At 40.9% G+C, this 20,655-nt stretch overlaps 2 protein-coding genes across 2 annotated transcripts in view; both read left to right on the top strand.

The window, feature by feature from the left end:
- Positions 1-773: 773 nt before the first annotated feature.
- Positions 774-11,967, top strand: LOC106584165 (RRP15-like protein). Its single transcript, XM_014169112.2, has 5 exons — positions 774-916; positions 1,764-2,161; positions 2,376-2,473; positions 4,167-4,356; positions 11,397-11,967. Exons 1-5 carry the CDS (start codon positions 868-870, stop codon positions 11,553-11,555), a joined length of 894 nt encoding a protein of 297 aa, XP_014024587.1. The 5' UTR covers positions 774-867; the 3' UTR covers positions 11,556-11,967.
- Positions 11,968-15,191: 3,224 nt separating this feature from the next.
- LOC106584161 (transforming growth factor beta-2 proprotein-like) overlaps positions 15,192-20,655 on the top strand; it is a 33,625-nt gene continuing 28,161 nt past the window's right edge. The window contains exon 1 of the mRNA XM_014169098.3: positions 15,192-16,582. Within this exon, the coding sequence (XP_014024573.1) occupies positions 16,237-16,582 (346 nt within the window). The 5' untranslated portion in view covers positions 15,192-16,236. The remainder of the gene's footprint in view (positions 16,583-20,655) is intronic.

The raw sequence follows: 20,655 nt of genomic DNA, 5'->3' as shown, positions 1-20,655 counted from the left end.
CCTATCCTCAGTGCAGTGGGCAGCTGGGAGGAGGTGCTCTTATTCTCCATGGACTTTACAGTGTCCCAAAACTATTTGGAATTAGTGCTACAGGAAGCAAATTTCTGTTTGAAAAAGCTAGCTTTCCTAGCTGACTGAATACAGTATATTGGTTCCTGACTTCCCTGAAAAATTGCATATCACGGGGGCTATTCGATGCTAATGCAGAATGCCACAGGATGTTTTTGTGCTGGTTAAGGGCAGTCAAGTCTGGGTTAACCAAGGGCTATATCTGTTCTTAGTTGTACATTTCTTGAATGAAGCATGCTTTTTTAAGAGCAACCAGGCATCCTCTACTGATGGGATGAGGTCAATATCCTTCCAGGATACCCGGACGGTTAGAAAAGCATGCTCGCTGAAGTGTTTTAGGGAGCTTTTGACAGTGATGAGGGGTGGTATATTTTTATATAATGAGCTCCAGCACTAAACAATACCCAATTTTGTCGGTCCGTACTGGACCAAATCGCTGAGCGCGATATGCAACATCTGGGTCGAGCATTCCTAGGCATTAGCCAAGCATGATGGTGGAAAATGAAGTTTCATAAAGAAAGTACATATATTTTCCCAATTTCTTTGCTGCCTTCTCACCATTAAATCGAGTTAAGGAGGAAATCCACACCTTTGTAGCCTGAAGGGAGAATGTTTTACGTATGAACCGGTCCACAGGGGATACAAGTGTATAGCTGGCTGCATGCAGTCCATTTGGATGGTAAGATGAAACGGCTCAATATCGCCATCTGCCGGCCTTGGGACTACAGTCAAGTCAAGTGGGAACTAACATCACGGAAAGGAACGTTGTTCACGGAATGGTTTCAGTGCTGCACAATAATGGCATCTGTGGAAAAGGCACATGTGGAGAACTCAGCTGGGATATTAGGTAAGCTTGAATTGTTTTTCTTAGACTTGTTCAAAAATAAGTATAGCCAGCTAGCAAGATGAATAACCTTGTATCGTTTGTTTCTCCCAGACTCAACAGACTGGACTCAAGCTGGTAGCTAGGCTAGCTATAGCATTGGCACTCTAGCATGGTCAGATAATCTTAGGCTGTACGTTAGGTATCTAAAAAGTTACATTAAACCATTTGGAGTCTTAAGTAGGCAGATCAACGTACTAGCTAGCTATGTACGTCTTCACTCTGCATTTGAAATATCAAATGGAATTAACGTTCGCTTTACACGCGAAAGGTCCCAGTTTTTCGGGGCTCCCGAGTAGAGCAGCGGTCTAAGGCATTGCATCTCATTGCTTGAGTCGTCACTACAGACACCCTGGTTCTAATCCAGACTGTATCACAACCGGCCGTGATTGGGAGTCCCATAGGGTGGCCCAGCGTCTTCCTGGTTTGTCCGGTGTAGGCCGCCATTGTAAATAAGAATTTGTTCTTAACTGACTTGCCTAGTTAATAAAGTGAAATAATAAACAAATCTAAAAAGTAGGTAGCCTATGTGACGTAACTTTGCTAGCTTAGGGAGCTAATTTAGATAATTGATTAGCAAGCTGTCTGTGTAAGCTAAACATTTGATCGAATCAATAGTTAATGCCCAGCCTTAGATTGTAGCTAGTGTTTATAGAGAAGCATGAACAATGATAACATTAGGTGTTAACTGTCTGTTAGGTTAAGCTAGATCTGAAATGGCAGAGCTAAATTGTTATGAATTTGCAACCGATTAAGCCAAGCGATTATTTGTATAAGTCAATATGATAAATGCCTTATTTTCACACATCAGAAGAGGATTCTGAGCCCCAGGAGGACCACATTGCTGAGAGTGATGATTCTGACAGAGGGAGCAATGGAGAGGGGTCAGAGGATGGAGGGAGCGATGGAGAGGGGTCAGAGGATGGAGGGAGCGATGGAGAGGGGTCAGAGGATGGAGGAAGTGATGATGGAGAGAGTGATGGGGAACAGGCTAAGTATGGAGGGAGCAAAGGAGAGAAAGAAGAGGGTGAAGGCAACAGGGAAGTAGATGATGTAAACACCAACCCCAATGCTGGATGGGCGGAGGCCATGGCCAAGATTCTGCAGAAGAAAACGCCAGAGAGCAAACCCAGCATCCTGCTGAAGAACAAAGAGCTAGACAAGATAAGGGAAAAGGAGAAGAAGGTGATTCTGGAGAGGAAGAAACAGGTAGTGTTTATTTTCATGTCTGTACATGTTTGTGTGCTTGTACCTGTACGTCAATTTCTCACTTTAATGAAAACAGTTATTGAAATCCGATGATAGCCTGAGAACAGAAATGGCCTTAGACCAGTTCACCTAGCGTTAAATTGCACCCATGGCATTTAGTCAGTACAGCTTGCCTGTATGTGCGTGCTTAATAACTTTTTTTCCTGGCTGACAGACTGATAAAAAGCGAGCTTGGGAGATGATGTGTCGAGAGAAACCAGACGTTGTAAAAGACCGAGAGAATGAGAGGAACCTGCAGAGAGTTGCTACCAGGTACAAACACACTTGTGCCGCTTACAAACCTACAGTGCCTTCAGAAAGTATTCACACCACGTGACTTTTTTCAAATGTTGTTGTTAAAGCCTGAACTTAGAATGGATTAAATTTCGATTTTTGGTCACTGGCCTACACACAATACCCCATAATGTCAAAGTGGAATTATGTTTGTTTTTTTATTTTTACAAATTAATGAAAAGCTGAAATTACTTGACTCAATAAGTACAGTGCATTCGGAATAATGTGCGTAACAAGTCGCATGATAAGTTGCATGGGCTCACTCTGTGCCATAATAGTGTTTAACATAATTTCTGAATGACTACCGCATCTCTGTACCGCATACATACAATTATCTTTAAGTTCCCTCAGTCGAGCAGTGAATTTCAAACCGGTTCAACCACAGAGACCAGGGAAGTTTTCCAATGCCTCACAAAGAAGGGCACCTATTGGTAAACTTAAAAAAAAAAAAAAATAGAAATATCCCTTTGGATGGTTTATCAACACACTAAGTCACTACTGAGATACAGGTGTTCCTCCTAACTCAGTTGCCGGAGTGGAAGGAAACCGCTCAGGGATTTCTCCATGACTTTAAATGGTGACTTTAAAACAGTTAGTTTAATGGCTGTGATAGGAGAAAACTGAGGATGGATCAACAATTTTGTAGCTACTCCACAATACTAACCTAATTGACAGAGTGAAAAGGGAGCCTGTACAGAATACAACTATTCCTAAACATGCATCCTGTTTGCAACAACACACTAAAGTAATACTGCAAAAAATGTGGCAAACCAATTCACTTTTTGTCCTGAGTACAAAGTGTTTATGTTTGGGACAAATCAAATACAACACATTACTGAGTACCATGCGCCATATTTTCAAGCATAGTGGTGGCTGCAACATGTTATGGGTATGCTTGTAATCGTTAAGGACAGAGGGAGTTTTTCAGGATGAGAAACTAAACAAGAATGGAGTTAAGCATAGGCAAAATCCTTTCCACCAGACACTGGGAGATGAATTCACCTTTCAGCAGGACAATAATCTGACCAAATATACACTGAAGTTGCTTACCAAGAAGATGGTGAATGTTCCTGAGTGGCCCGAGTTAGTTTTAGCTTAAATTTCCTTGAAAATCTATGGCAAGACCTGGAAATGGTTGTCTAGCAATGATCAACAACCAACTTGACAGAGCTCGAAGAATTTTGAAAAGTATAATGGGTAAATGTTGTACAATTCAGGTGTGCAACGCTCTTAGAGACTTACCCAGAAAGACTCACAGCTGTAATTGCTGCCGATGGTGATTCTAACATGTATTGATTTAGTGGTGTGATTGTTTATGTAAATTTGTTTTTTTACATTTCTTTTTCAATAAATTAGTGAATATTTCTAAACCTGTTTCCACTTTATTATGGGGTTTTGTGTGTAGATGGGTGAGGGTGGAAAAAACACTTTAAATCATTTTGAATTCAGGCTGTAACACAACAAAAGGTGGAATTCAACAGCATATCTCTTTATGATGATACAGTGCCTGCCAGGTGAGGATGGGGATAACAAAATTATTAGATCAGGAAAAAATCCCATGCATTTATGATTTTGTGCTAAATATAAGCGTCACAAAATATTACAATTAATCTTAGTGAACTGGCTTTAAATTCTACCAGAATGACAGTGTTCTGTGTGTACCTCTCCACAGGGGAGTAGTACAGCTGTTCAACGCAGTGAGGAAGCACCAGAAAACGGTGGATGAGAAGGTGAAGGAGGCGGGCGGCTCGGAGAGGAGGAAGGCCAAGCTCCTCTCCTCTGTCTCCAAGAAAGACTTCATCGACGTGCTGCGTGGCACAGAGGGGGGCAGCGAGGTTGTCACCAAGACAGAGACACAGATGGTGAGTTTCATCCCCGATACCTCTCTCTCCCACTGATGTTGTTTTCCCAGAGTTGGTCTTAAGGCAGGTGCTAAATCTCTCCCCCCCCAAAGATGTATTGCAGCTAAAGTGTAAATTGCAGCCAGTTGTAGTTATGCTGAATATAATAATTATAATTCCATTCTCCCGGATGCCATTCGCTGTGCACCAAAACACCTCACTCGCATGGCTCTCTCAGCTATATCAATTTTTATTAGCCAATACCCTTCAAGTGATCGGGTCCTTCTCACAGGCCTAGCAGCTCCGAAGTAGCCTACAAGTGAAGACAGACACATCGGGGATGCATCAGCGTGCATCCTTCTTATCGAATTCTGATGCGCACTTTGAAGATGTTAGAAGAACTGTCCACATTTGGCTTTTCCTCAGCCAACAAGACAAGTAAACAAACAGCAAAATCACTAGCCTATGTCAATTTTCTATACCCCGTAGTAATAAAGTGAACCTAATCTATTGGTTAGCTTGTCGTTCTGTGCGAGAAATAAACATTTGAAACAGACTCTGGGGCAGTTGCGGGGCGATAGATCCCAAATTCATACAACCCCTACACACAATTGTTTTTTTTTTTTAAAGCAATAGATCAACAAGTTTAGCTTAATGTCGATAAACTATTTTACATTATAAGCATTGCGCACACGGCTGTAGGCTACGCGCAAATGTTCCAATATGCAGTGGTGGAAAAAGTACCTAATTGTCATACTTGAGTAAAAGTTTAGATGCCTTCATAAAAAAGTAAAAGTGAATGTCACCCAGTGAAATACTACTTGAGTAAAAGTCTTAGTGTTTGGTTTTAAATCTACTTAAGTATCAAAAATAAAAGTGAAACTATGAATCATTTCAAATTCCTTATATTAAACAAACCAGACAGCACAAACTTTCTTGTTTTACATTTACGGATAGCCCTGGGCACACTCCAACCCTCACACATAATTTACAAACTAAGCATTTGTGTTTAGTGAGTCTGCCAGATCTGAGGCAGTAGGGATGACCAGGCATGTGTTCTTGATAAGTGTGTGAATTGGACCATTTTTCTGTCCTGCTAAGCATTCAAAATAGATCAGGTACTTTTGAGTGTCAGGGAAAATGTATGGAGTAAAAAGTACATTATTTTCTTTAGGTATGTAGTGAAGTAAAAGTTGTCAAATATAAATAGTCAATTACAGATGCCCAAGAAAACAACTTAAGTAGTACTTTAAAGTATTTTTACTTAAGTACTTTACACCACTTCCAATATGCAATTAGCAGGAAAACACCGTTCTCAAAGCACAACGCACGAGAGAGCGGTTTCGTGTGACGGAGATGAAAATATCCGTTAGAAATGTAGAAAGCTGGGAGATCTAAACATGCAACAACTAGCATGGGTTGCTAATATGACTAGAATTGGGCCTTTGGCTAATTGACAATGAAAGTTAAATAGTTTTTCATTAAAATTCTAATTGACTGAAAGTCAATGCACAACAATTGTTAATGTAGGAAAAACACTTTTCAAAGCCAAAAACATCTTTCAAGTGAATGATGAATTATACTTTGTTATTTTTATTAGGTCTAATTATTTTAATCAGGATGTTTTGTCTAATGGGGTAAATGCAGATGGACAAACCGCATGCTTCAGTCTATGTATTTATAGCCACTATGCTGCATCACTTGGGCTACAGATGATCATGCTTATTGCTTCTAGCACATCTGATAATATAGACCTCTCATACTCAACTCGGGACCTCTGACAGTTCCACAGCTTTTTTTCATTGTTCCCCTCTAGTCAAGGACTGATTAAGACCTGGGACACCAGATTTGTGCAATTAATTATCGGGTAGAACAGAAAAACAGCCGTCTCCAGACCTCTTAGGGTAAGAGTTGAATATCCCTGATATAGACCATGCATAGGTTATATGTTAAAGTATTTTTTTACGCGTATGTTATTGGGCTCATTTATTGAGGTGGAAATTATATTTTAGATGTGGTCAGCATCATTTTATTTTCATTCGTTTTGGGTAGCATGTCCTTTTAAGTCACCAGAACTGAGCTTCTCAGTCCTACATAAAAATTATCCCGGGAGGACCCTGGACCTAAGCAAGGTGACTGGAAAATGATCCTCTTTCCCTAAAAGCATGATGGTCATTACTTGCTTTCACATGAAAGGGGAAGTTAACTTGGCCCCGCAGACAAACGAGCTGAGATCGACTAAAGTTTCAGTCATAGGATTATTTTTTGCTTAATCTTACATCTAGACGTTCCGCTAGCGGAACACCTGCTCCAATATCCAATGATAGGCGTGGCGCGAATTACAAATTCCTCAAAAATACAAAAACTTCAATTTTTCAAACATATGACTATTTCACAGCATTTTAAAGACAAGACTCTCCTTTATCTAACCACACTGTCCGATTTCAAAAAGGCTTTACAGCGAAAGCAAAACATTAGATTATGTCAGCAGAGTACCCAGCCAGAAATAATCAGACACCCATTTTTCAAGCTAGCATATAATGTCACAAAAACCCAGAAGACAGCTAAATGCAGCACTAACCTTTGATGATCTTCATCAGATGACACACCTAGGACATTATGTTATACAATACATGCATGTTTTGTTCAATCAAGTTCATATTTATATCAAAAAACAGCTTTTTACATTAGCATGTGACGTTCAGAACTAGCATACCCCCCGCAAACTTCCGGCGAATTCACTAACAATTTACTAAATTACTCACGATAAACGTTCACAAAAAGCATAACAATTATTATATTCTAGTTACTGGGCAGGAGTAGTAACCAGATTAAATCGGGTACGTTTTTTTATCCAGCCGTGAAAATACTGCCCCCTAGCCATAACAGGTTAACTTCACTAGGGTAGGGGGCAGTATTTTCACGGCCGGATGAAAAACGTACCCAAATTAAACAGCCTACTACTCGGGCCCAGGAACTGGAATATGCATATTATTAGTAGATTTGGATAGAAAACACTCTGAAGTTTCTAAAACTGTTTGAATGATGTCTGTGAGTATAACAGTACTCATATGGCACGCAAAAACCTGAGAAAAATCTAAGCAGGAAGTGAGAATTCTGGTGATTGTAGTCCTTTCAAGTCATTGCCAATCGAACACACGGTGAGTTAGGGTTAATTTTGCACTTCCTAAGGCTTCCACTAGATGTCAACAGTCTTTAGGAAGTTCTTTGAAGCATCTACGATGAACAGAGACTTGACTAGAAGGCATGGAAGTTGTAGACCAGGGATTGGCATCACTTCATTGGGGCGCGTTCACGAGAGAGGATGCTCTGTTCCAAAACCTTTTTCAAGACACAGGAACCGTCCAGTTGAAATATTACTGAATCTTCACGTTCTATAGGCCCTAAAGATTGATGTTTTACAACGTTTGACATGTTTGAACGAACGTAAATACCATTTTTTTTAAACTTTTCGTTGTGACATTTCCCTCGCGCACCCTACATTTGGAGTACCTTACTGAACGCGCAAACAACATGGAGTTATTTGGACATCAATTATGGATTTTATCGAACAAAACATTTGTTGAGTACCTGGGATTCCTGGAAGTGCCTTCTGATGAAGATCATCAAAGGTAATGTGAATATTTCTAATACTATTTATTAATTTAGATGACTCCAACATGGCGGCTATCTGTATCGCCTAGTGTTTTTTTCTGAGCTCAGTACTCAGATTATTGCAAAGTGTGATTTCCCAGTAAAGTTATTTTTAAATCTGGCAATGCGGTTGCATTCAGGAGATGTTAATCTATAAATCTTTGAATGACAGTTTAATATTTTATCAACGTTTTTGACGAGTATTTTTGTAGATTGTGGTACTGATTCATCAGCAGTATTGGAGGCAAAATATTTTCTCAACGTCACGCAGCAATGTAAAATGCTGTTTTTATATATAAATATGAACTTGATCGAACAGAAAAATGCATGTATTGTATAACATAATGTCCTAGGATCGTCAAAGGTTAGGGCTTCATTTAGCTGTGTTTTGGGTATTTGTGATGCATGCTAGTTGCTTAGAAAATGGCTGTGTGGTTGTGTCGATGTACTCTTCTAACATAATCTAATGTTTTGCGTTCGCTGTAAAGCCTTTTGGAAATCGGACAACGTGGTTCGATTCAGGAGAAGTGTATCTATAAAATGGTGTAAAATAGTCCTATGTTTGAGAACTTTGAATTATGACATTTTGTGGTTTTAAATCTGGCGCTCTGATTTTTCACTGGCTGTTGAATAGGCTGTCAAGGCAAAGGGTGGCTACTTTAAAGAATATAAAATATATTTTGATTTATTTAACACTTTTTGGTTACTTCATGATTCTGTAGGTGGTGTTTCATAGTTTTGATGTCTTCACTATTATTCTACAATGTAGAAAATAGTAAAAATAAAGAAATCCTTGAATGAGTAGGTGTGTCCAAACTTTTGACGGGTACTGTATATATGGATGATTTATAAAGCTAGGCACATTTAAGTTAGGCTATTGATTATAGACCTAATTAAGTTGGGATTTCCGTTCTCCTCACTTTGACAATTAAGGTAAGGGCTGTTTTCGTGTCTCTTAAGTCTGCTGCTGCCTACGCCACATTGTTCTCAACACCAATATGCTGGTTAATTTAGCTGTTATTCACATGGCAACATGGTCTAGGAAAAGGTGCCAATTCAACAGCGCACTGATATTTCAGAACTGTGGACAGCGACCGCTATCCAACACATTTGTTACAAAATAATATTTTTTATTTGTGTTGCACCATGGACTGTGCCATCCCCACGGCCTCCACAATGGATCAGTCCACAAGGTGTCTTGTACACCATGATTTTAGTTTTTTTTGCTACTTCTCAACTAAAGAAATCTCAGTTGACCAAACAATCGATCAGTTGACTAAATGGGGTCAGCCCTCTTTGCAACCCAACTCACCTGGTAAAATAAGGAATAAATCAAATAAAAACTGTTAGCTTGGATATAGCATGTGATAAGTAGTGTTTAAAAAAATCTAATAATCTGATATGGTGGCAGTTATGGGGCAGAGGTGCACTGTGTTGATTGGGAATGTGAAGATGTCTCCGCTTTGGCCTATGTCCCACTTTTCGGCCTTCTCACATCTGTATAAATATTAGAGGTCGACCGATTTATGATTTTTCAACCCCAATACGATACCGATTGGAGGACCAAGAAAAGCCGATGCCTGTTTTTATTTATATATATTTGAAATGATGACAATTACAACAATACTGAATGAACAATGAACACTTATTTTAACTTAATATAATACATAAATAATATATATTTAGTCTCAAATAAATAATGAAACATGCTCAATTTGGTTTAAATAATGCAAAAACACAATGTTGGAGAAGAAAGTAAAAGTGCAATATGTGCCATGTAAAAAAAGCTAACGTTTAAGTTCCTTGCTTAGAACATATGAAAGCTGGTGGTTCAATATTCCCAGTAAAGAAATATTACGTTGCAGTTATTATAGGAATTATGACGCGTCGACTATTTCTCTATACCATTTGAATTTGATATACCTTTGTCTATTGGATGTTCTAATAGGCACTTTAGTATTGCCAGCCTAATCTCAGGAGTTGATAGGCTTGAAGTCATATACAGTGCTGTGATGAAGCATTACTAAGAGCTGCTGGCAAACGCAGTAAAGTTTGAATGAATGCTTACGAGCCTGCTGCCGCCTACCACCGCTCAGTCAGACTGCTCTATTAAATCATAGGCTTAATTATAATATAATAAACACAGAAATACGAGCCTTTGGTCATTAATATGGTAAAATCCGGAAACTATCTTTTCGAAAACAAAACGTTTATTCTTTCAGTGAAATACGGAACCGTTCCGTATTTTATCAAGGAGGTGGCAACCCTAAGTCTAAATATTGCTGTTACATTGCACAACCTTCAATATTATGTAAAATTCTGGCAAATTAGTTCGCAACGAGTCAGGCGGCCCAAACTGTTGCATATACCCTGACTCTGCGTGCAAGGAATGCAAGAGAAGTGACACAATTTCCCTGGTTAATATTGCCTGCTAACATTTAAAAAAAAATAAACTAAATATGCAGGTTTAAAAAATATATATATACTTCTGTGTGTTGATTTTAAGAAAGGCAAAAGATGTTTAGGGTTAGGTACATTCGTGCAACGATTGTGCTTTTTTCACGAATGTGCTTTTAAGTCATCACCTGTTTGCCGAAGTAGGCTGTGATTCTATGATAAATTAACAGGCACCGCATTGATTATATGCAACGCAGGACAGGCTAGTTAACCTATTAATATCATCAACTATGTGTAGTTAACTAGTGATTATGTGAAGATTGATTGTTTTTTATAAGATAAGTTTAATGCTAGCTAGCAACTTACCTTGGCTCCTTACTGCACTCGCGCAACAGGTGGTCAGCCGATTAATCGGTCGACCTATAATAAATATATAGAATTTCTGCTGTCATACTAACAGCAGCACCATAGGGACAGTCTGACATACATGTTGATATACTAACAGGGCCTCTGAGCTTCAGGGTTAGAGGGTCAGTGTTATAGCTGGGCTGGCACTGGGGATCGAAGGGTTTAGATTGATGCCAATCCCCAAACTACTATCTATTGAGTCTAGGAAATTTTTCCGAAGCCCAAACCCAGGATATTTTTCTGGTGATGGACATGGGATTTTAACATTAATAAAATGCGTATTGTATAGGGCAGGTCTGTAATAATTGCCATCATAACCGCTTATTTAATTGTAATAATTTAATAAATATTCTCTGGAGTGGCCTGTTGTCATAAGTGTAATTTCCCTTGATGTCCACATGGTGGCACTGTTGGCTTTGGGATGTTGTGAAACTTCCTTGGAGACTATTGTTATGAGACTGAGGAGTTGGGCGTTATAGTGGTGGTCTATTCCTGTGTTTGATCATACACCTGAAGCGGAAATATTTTATATAAGAAATGGATCATGTATGGGTAATAAGTACCATCTTTGTAAAAAGCTGATATATTTTGTTTGTGTATAGACTGGCAGGGAGGCAGAAGAGAAGCCAGCCTGGAGCGTGTTGAGAGACGACTTTATGATGGGAGCCTCCATGAAGGACTGGGACAAGGAGAGCGACGAGGAGGGGGGCGAGCAGGAGGCACCAGGGGGTGTGGAGGACGACAACAGCGAGTCGGACTGAGCAGACAGGCCCATCTAAGTGTGTGTATGACGGAGCACGCCCAGGAGTGTGTGTGTGTACACAAGACCGTGCCTTTTGAGTCCACTGTGAGGAATGGAGCTGAAGGTTCCTGCATCGCTGAGATCGGCTCAACCCAGCCTCCCTCTCCTCTTCCCCCAGAGGCAGCTCTACCAGGACCAAAGACCCCTCTTTGTATTTTCTATATGGAACCAGGAGCTGAAGAAAGACTGCGGTCAAGGTCCTGTTCTGGCTCACAATGCATTGGGTCAGGATACCTAGTTTGTGTAATGCTGGTGCTTTCTGGCTTGTCAAGGTCCCACTGAACATTTTTCCATCTGAACTCTGTGTATATAGACCTCTTTTTCCCCTAACGGTTGCATGTCCCTCAATAAAAAGCCAGTTGATAAACATTTCCCTTTTCAGTTTTGTGTTGAATAGTTTTTTTGGTGAACTGAGTTATAGCACTAGTTTAACTAAAGACTTATCAATGTGTTTATACACTGTGTACAAAACATTATGCACACCTGATATTTCCATGAGACTGACCAGGTGAATCCAGGTGAAAGCTATGATCCTTATTGATGTCACTCGTTAAATCAACTTCAATGTGTAGATGAAGGGGAGGAGACAGGTTAAAGAAATATTTAAGACTTGCGACAATTGAGACATGGATTGTGTATGTGTGCCATTCAGGGGGTGAATGGGCAAGACATAATATTTAAGAACTGCAACGCTGCTAGGTTTTTCACGCTCAACGGTTTCCTGTTTGTATCAAGAATGGTCCACCACCCAAAGGATGCCAACTGTAGCTCAGTTGGTAGAGCATGGTGTTTGCAACGCCAGGGTTGTGGGTTCGATTCCCACGGGGGGCTAGCACAGGAAAAAATGTATTAAATGAAATGTATGCATTCACTACTGTAAGTCGCTCTGGATAAGAGCATCTGCTAAATGACTAAAAATGTAAATGTAAAAAATCCAGCAAATTTGACAACTGTGGGAAGCATTGGAGTCAACATGGGCCAGCATCCCTGTGGAACTCTTTCGGCACCTTGAGGCTGTTCTGAGGTCAAAAAGGGGGGAGGGTGCTACTCAATATTAGGAAGTTGTTCTTAATGTTTTGTACACTGTTTGTTTATTTAGTTTATTTCATACATTTTATATATATATATATATTATGCAGTGGTAGAAAAAGTACCCATTTGTCATGCTTGAGTATAAGTAAAGATACCATAATAGAAAATTACTCAAGTAAAAGTGAAAGTCAGCCGGTAAAATACTACTTGGGTAAAAGTATTTGGTTTTAAATATGCTTAAGTATTAAAAGTAAAAGTATAAATCATTTCAAATTCCTTATTTTAAGCAAAGCAGACAGCACCATTTTCTTGTTTTTAGTGAGTCCTCCAAGCATGTTCTCTTGATAAGTGCATGAATTTGACAATTTTCTTGTCCTTAGCATTCAAAATGTACTTTTGGTTGTCAGGGAAAATGTGTGGAGTAAAAAGTCCAAAACAAAATAGGATTGTAGTAAAGTAACAGTCAAAAATATAAATAGTAAAGTACAGATACTCCAAAACACTACTTTAGTACTTTAAAGTATTTTTATTTAAGCACTTGACACCACTGGTTTTATGTGGTATGGTTGTAGTGATCATATGACAAACAAAAGACGTAGTAGACATGCTCCCTGTCTGTCAGAGAATGTGAGATGTCCTACTGATGACCCCTCAGAGGAAATGTGTGTGTGCCAGAGAGCACAGAACAGCTGGTGACACTGAGATGCTGTCCCACTACATAAACCTCTTGTTTTGTGACGCCCACCCCGTTTTACACACTGCTCTCCTGCGTGTGTCTACTGGACGGTTGCCAAGGTGACAGCCCTCACATCGGAGTGACCCTGAGCGCCAAGTTCATGTGGCGACTGCCCAGTGGCAGTTCTGCTGACTCCTCTTTTCTCTTTCTCTCCCTTTCTCGTCTTTTTTTTTAACGCCCTCTCTTCCTGTCTGACCCTTGCCACACTCACACAAGTAGTGGAAATATTTGCAGGAGAATGCCGCCACGTCTCAGCCGACCTGTCTCAGCCGACCTGTCTCCACCGCTTCGAACGCTCATTCGTCATGGCAACACTGCGACCTGCCACCATGGAATGCCAGGGCTCTCCTGGCTCTGTTGACACACTGCTAGAGAACCAGCCTGCTATGTCATCTCATCCTCTCCGGTCTATATGGTATTGTCCTCTGTCCCTCTCTATTAGGTCCAGCTTTCCCTTTGTTGCTTTAACCTGGGCCATGTTCATTAGGCACAGAGTGGAAGAAAATGTAGGTAATTAGTGAGGTACTACCTGAATTTGCCCAATAAGACACACTTGTTTTTGTCATTTTGTCAGTGTGCCCAAATGAACACGACCCAAGGGTTTTCCTGAGCCAGTGTACAGGGATTGTAGAGATGGAGTTACTAATACAGGTTCACTGGGTGTAAAGGAATGAAATAGGGATATCTGCAGCTGCAGAAGGGAATTAAACATGACAGGGTCACTCACTACATATGTTTAGAGGGCTTAAAGTAATAATGGTGTTCTCTCTGTGTTACTGTACCGTATACACTGACAGGTCATGGTGTGTTCAACACAGTGACCAGGTGTTGGAAAGGACATGCAGGAACTACCTTCCCTGTGTGAGATATCTACCTCTACTCCCAATGCATCTCACACACTCACACCTCTTGTTGGCCTAAGATGTCTGTGTGGGTATTGATTTAGTGACAACATCTGGTTTACACCAGTAAGGCCGGGCTCTGAGAGAGTTTCTGAGAGCCTGTCATAGCTGATGAATTGCAGGCTTTGGTTTGGGTGGAGTGGGGTTGGAGGTGTGGGGGCAGGGTGAGAGAGGGAGGTTTTAGCAGAGACAGGAAAAAAGACTTGGCAAAGGATGAAAACAGTGGGATTTTCTTGGGAGCGTAAATGTAAATCAACCTGGCGCATTATGACTATGGGAGTGAGAATCCAAGAAAATAGAAAAATAGAGTGGATGCGGGAATGTCCATGAACTTTCATGGCTGACATGGTGCAGTCCCCCTAAGACAGGTGCAGGGATGACAAGAGAGCTGTAGTGTACCACTCCCTAACAAAGACCCAGGGGAGAACCGTTCCAAACATCCCCCATTTAAGAGCTGGATAAAGGGTTTAAAAAAGAATGGGCATAACAAATTACTTGTAGTAGTGATGTTAATATTTAAGTTATTCAAACCTATGGGAAGCAGTATTCTTGCCAACTTCTGTCATGTTATTGAGGAGGATTGAGAAAAGAAAAGGCTTTCCCAGAACCCACAAATCAAATCAGCCTATATAACTTATTTATCCAGTTCATATAATTTCTCAGGAAGCTCAATTGTATGTTCTTGTAATTTCGGGGGTTTTCATCTGCCAGATGTTTCTTTGGAACCATCCCAACTCGAATCTTAAATATTTATGGTCTACTTTATCCATTGCAAAATGCGGTACCAAAAGAAGTGTATGTTTTACACCGGACTTGGATATGGTTATTGAGCTAGTGGACGCCAAATTAACCATCTGGCGTTAGGACCCCGTGGTTGCGCGCAGGGACATTACCCGCTGCACTGTCCGGATGGGCACACTAAACACTCATTACAATAAATCGTCTCGTAACCTGAAGTTGAAGGAGTCCCCCGGTCTGAAAGTGACGACCACAACATCCATTTGAAGAAGAAGGAGCACGTGGTTAAGTAAGTCTTATAAATCTCCCTCTACAACCGGCCGCATGCTGTTGTGCCACTGGCAACATCAGCTCTGTGGACCGATTTTCAGAGCAAGAAGAGATGGAGGAACGCGTCAACGGTCTACCATTGTATTAAAAGGAAATACCGATTATCTTTATACTTCAACCTACTTGCCATACTTTTGATACATTTTTCCCCCCGCATTTTCTCCATTTATATTGACCCAACACATGCGTTATAACAACTTTAATAGGTTATATCTCCTCGAGAGGACATCTTGCGAGTACCAGGACGGGTTGATTTTTGCACTGTTGTATGTTCTTCTGTCAAGAACCGCGATGCAACTGCTCAGCGAAGCCCACCTTGATCTTGAGATAGAGAAATCAAAGACGGACTTGTGCTGAGCGCGGTACTGGCCACAGTTGGAAAGCTCGCAGCGCTCTGATGCGGTAGAGGTGTGCGCTAACCCACAGGCTACACGTCTGTTCTGTACAACTGGAGATAGCGAGCTAGCTGGTTGTAGTTTGTTTTTGCTTCAAGGTTTTTGTATTAAACTTTGATAGGCATTTAATGGCCACAATTCGGTCTTTTTCGTTCGGTCTTTTTCGTTTGGACAATTGTAACTTTACGCGCGTTTAGTATGTGTTTATTGTGAAGTGATTGGTAATATCATATTGCTACAGATTATTTATTATTTCACTTGCATGGTTGAATGGATTTCCAGGTACAATTTGAAATACTGTGCTGAAACTGGGATCACAAAACTACCACGTTTCCCAATATTTACGCCACAATTAGTTAATTGTGTAAGCCTATATATCCAATATTTAGGCTTTTTTTTCATGTTTATATTGCTTTCCGTTATATTTAAATCAACTTTCCAAGGCCGCTTTATCTTTTTTTTGTCAAGATTTCAAGACGCTGCTGTAGCCTACTTTTAGAGTTCACAATGAACTACTGCGTTTTAAGTCTTCTCCTGACCATGGATTTAGCCACTGTGGCCGTCAGTTTGTCTACATGCAGTACGCTGGACATGGATCAGTTTATGAAAAAGCGCATAGAAGCCATCCGTGGACAGATACTGAGCAAGCTGAAGCTCACGAGCCCCCCGGAGACATACCCCAAGCCCGAGGAGGTGTCGCGGGATATCGTCGCCATCTATAACAGCACGAGGGACCTGTTGCAGGAGAAAGCAAACGATCGGGCGGCGACGTGTGAGCGCCAACGAAGTGAGGAGGAGTACTACGCAAAAGAGGTTCACAAAATCGACATGCAACCCCCCTACCCCTCTGAGAGTAAGTGTGTGTGTGTGTTTGTGTGTGTGTGCGCGCCTGAATACGTGCCAGAGCGCACGCGCACCTGTGTAACGGTTTAATGCATAATTGAAATGCTCCAATAACCCAGTAATTACCCACTGGGCACAGAAGTCAGTTCAACGTACATTTGGTTGAGTTGAGAACTAAAGTGAATTCAACGTGAAATCAACAAAACATGTCACCATGTCATTGGATTTAGGTTAAAAGTTGGGTGACTGCAAATCCAATCAGTTTTCCCCTGTGAGTTTTTGGGTTGAAATGACATGGGAACAACGTTGATTCAGCCAGTTGTTGCTCAGTGGGTAGTATTATATGCAAAGTTTTCAAAGATCCCCTTCCCTTTATGTATGTCATCATGTGTGTTTGTGATTATTGTGGGGGAAACTGTACAAACTATTCCTGGCACTGTTGCATCCAGGCAGGCAAAACAACGACAATGCGAACCCTGCAGATCGGCCTGTGCTGCTAGAGCGGTCATCGAAAAAAGTAGCCTGACATGAACCTCTCGTGAGATAGGGGGATCGATTTCCTCCTAGGCTGACTCCCGGCGCCGCCTTGACAATGTGTTATTGCATAGTTATGAGGTAGTAGAAGCAGACTACAATGAAACACTGATCCAATATTTACCCCCCCCCCCCCCCCCCCCCCCCATCTCACTCTACAGAAAGAGTTCGTATTGTGTATGTGGGTAAATTTGTAACATAACACGCAAGTTTTCCCTAATGTTATGTTAATTCAGCATGTCCTTGCCTGAGTCTCTGCTGTGTAGATAGGGACAGGGTGAGCCCCGAGGACTCATTAACCTCATAGAGAGGCCTATGAGTATTTATATCACATTGAAAGAGTGGATTATATCAGTGGCCGCCTCTGAATTCCTGTTTCACCTGACTGCTATAAACTCTATCAAAATTGATAATACACTTACACTTCAAGTTCTTCACTGTTTACATGTCAAAAGCATGAAGAGCAGGGCAATCTAAAATATTGTCAGAACAGTTTTGAGATATCAAGTTTTATTCCTTTCATCTCAGGAGGCAGGGGGTGATATTGAGAAAGTGGAGTGTGTGTTTTGTGTGTAAACCTACACTCCCAAATTGGATTGGATTAATAGGGGTCTGAGACTGCTAACCCTGGGCTCCCAGAGTCACTACAATTACCTAATTTAAAGTTGTTTTTACCCCCTCACTGCTTTCAAGTAATAAACCACTGTGTTAATAACTACATTTTTACATACACATTCATATTTTCAAAGTCATGGTTGCCTAAACATAATAATATTAAACACTGCTATTGTGCCATTTATTCTGTAATCATCTTTTCTCCTCCAGATCAAATGTGAGTACACGGCATGGAGGAAAAATTAATTAGGAGATATTTTATATGCCCCAAGGTATATTTTGCATTAAATATTATCCTTGGCCCTGCCCGTTGTATAAATACCCTAAATTTGAATAGATCAGGCAATGTGCCAAGCGCAGTCAGGAAGGCATTTACAGGGTATAAATAATCCTGAGTCAACATCCAGAGAAAAAGGCTGAATTATTTTTTTATTTATCCTTTTTAATCTTCACTTCTGACGCTGCTCCACTCTTTAGCTCCTGGGAGGAAAGATGACAAAGAGAGAGAGAGGAGAGAGAAAGTGGGAGAGGGAGTCAAACCACCAGTTGTTAGTCCCATAATACACAGCCAAAAATGATACGGATGGCTATTTTTTTAACAGTAGACTGTGTGTGTGTCTGTGTGATCCAGTGTCAAAGTGTGAATGTCTTTGCCAGCTAATAATGCACACAGACACACAAACACACAAGGGTATCAACCTTATTTGGTAGGGTGCCAGGAAGTCCTCAGAGGCAGCACTGTGGGGCACCATGGCACTGGAACTCACACTAAAATGTGCAAGGGGGAGATGGGTGGGGTTGAGGGACGGTGTAGTGGGGGCAGAGACAGAAGCCTGGCAGGCCCACAGTGCACTATTTAAACCAGCAAGCAGGCATTGTACATATAATACTGAATGCTGCCCTGGGCTCTGCTCTGCCACTTGCTCCATGGAAAATTCCAGCAGGAGACGCACTGTTGCTGTGCTCTGGAGTGGTTGGTAGAAAGATAAACTATCCTTCCCCCATCCCAATCTCTTCCTCTCTCTTTCTCATCTCCCCACTCATTTTTGCCCCTCATTGATACTCATTGGCCCCCATTTAAACTCTTCCCAATGTTTGCCTTCTCTCACGCCCCCTCACCCCCCTTCCCAATCTCATATGTATGTGTGTGTGCGTGCTGCATGCATTGCCGGCGTGTACTGTAGGCGTGCTGCATCTTTTTCAACCTTGTCACCTAGGCTATGTCATGGGACAGTCTCTCATGATGCTGCATTATGGACTGTACAGTGGCAAGAAAAAGTATGTGAACCCTTTGGAAATACCTGGATTTCTGCATAAATTGGTCATAAAATGTGATCTTTATCTAGGTCACAACAATAGACAAACATAGTCTGCTTAAACTAATAACACATGAACAATATGTTTTCATGTCTTTATTGAACACACTGTGCAAACATTCACAGTGCAGGGTGGGAAAAAGTATGTGAACCCTTGGATTTAATAACTGGTTGACCCTCCTTTGGTAGCAATAACCTCAACCAAACGTTCTCTGTAGTTGCGGATCAGACCTGCACAATGGTCAGGAGGAATTTTGGACCATTCCTCTTTACAAAACTGTTTCAGTTCAGCAATATTCTTGGGATGTCTGGTGTGAACTGCTCTCTTGAGGTCATGCCACAGCATCTCAATCGGGTTGAGGTCAGGACTCTGACTGGGCCACTCCAGAAGGCGTATTTTCTTCTGTTGAAGCCGTTCTATTGTTGATCTGCTTCTGTGTTTTGGGTCGTTGTCCTGTTGCATCACCTGACTTCTGTTGAGCTTCTATTGGCGGACAGATAGCCTAACATTCTCCTGCAAAATGTCTTGATAAATTTGGGAATGAATTTTTCTGTCGATGATAGCAAGCTGTCCATGCCCAGAAGTAGCAAAGCAGCTCCAAACCATGATGCTCCCTCCACCATACTTTACAGTTGGAATGAGTTTTTGATGTTGGTGTGCTGTGCCTTTTTTTCTCCACACATAGTGTTGTGTGTTCCTTCCAAACAACCCAACTGTAGTTTAATCTGTCCACAGACTATTTTGCCAGTAGCGCTGTGGAACATCCAGGTGCACTTTTGCAAACGTCAGACGTGCAGCAATGTTTTTTTTGGACAGCAGTGGCTTCTTCCGTGGTGCCCTCCCATCAACACCATTCTTGTTTAGTGTTTTACGTATCGTAGACTCATCAACAGAGATGTTAGCATGTTCCAGAGATTTCTGTAAGTCTTTAGCTGACACTCTAGGATTCTTCTTAATCATTGAGCGTTCTGCGCTATGCTCTTGCAGTCACCTTTGCAGGACGGCCACTCCTAGGGAGAGTAGCAACAGTGCTGAACTTTCTCCATTTATAGACAATTTGTCTTACCGTGGACTGAGAGTAGCATCACCTATGCTGTCTTGTCCTTGTGATAAGACAGGAATGCTGGTTGGCTCATATTTAGCAGTGGTGGAAAAAGTACCCAATTGTCATACTTTAATAAAAGTAAAGATACCTTAACAGAAAATGACTCAAGTTAAAGTGAAAGTCACCCAGTAAAATACTACTTGAGTAAAAGGGGTTGGGAAAACACATTTCAGTTGAATGCATTCAGTTGTACAACTGACTAGGTGTCCCCCTTCCCCTTTCCCTAAAAGTATTTGGTTTAAATATACTTAAGTATCAAAAGTAAATGTAATTGCAAAAATATACTTAAGTATCAAAATAAAAGTAAAACTATAAATCATTTAAAATACCTTATTTTAAGCCAACCAGACAGCACCATTTTTATTTGTATTTTTTTAATTTACAGATAGCCAGGGGCACATTCAACACTCAGGCATAATTTACAAACAAAGTATTTGTGCTTCGTGAGTCCGCCAGATCAGAGGCAGTAGGGATGATAAATGCATGCATTGGACCATTTTCCAGTCCTGATA

The sequence above is a fragment of the Salmo salar genome, chromosome 02, assembly GCF_965601325.2.
Source record: "Salmo salar chromosome 02, fSalSal1, whole genome shotgun sequence".
Classification (NCBI taxonomy): Eukaryota; Metazoa; Chordata; class Actinopteri; order Salmoniformes; family Salmonidae; genus Salmo; species Salmo salar.
The sequence above is the reverse complement of the archived record's forward strand: the minus strand, read 5'-3'. Positions and strand labels throughout refer to the sequence as shown.

Bases quoted from the DNA above. Each gene is read 5' to 3' on its own strand.
- LOC106584165 (XM_014169112.2), top strand. From the start codon at position 868: ATGGCATCTGTGGAAAAGGCACATGTGGAGAACTCAGCTGGGATATTA. The intron at 917-1,763 runs GTAAGCTTGAAT...TTCACACATCAG, and splicing joins GAACTCAGCTGGGATATTAG to AAGAGGATTCTGAGCCCCAG. The intron at 2,474-4,166 runs GTACAAACACAC...ACCTCTCCACAG, and splicing joins CTGCAGAGAGTTGCTACCAG to GGGAGTAGTACAGCTGTTCA.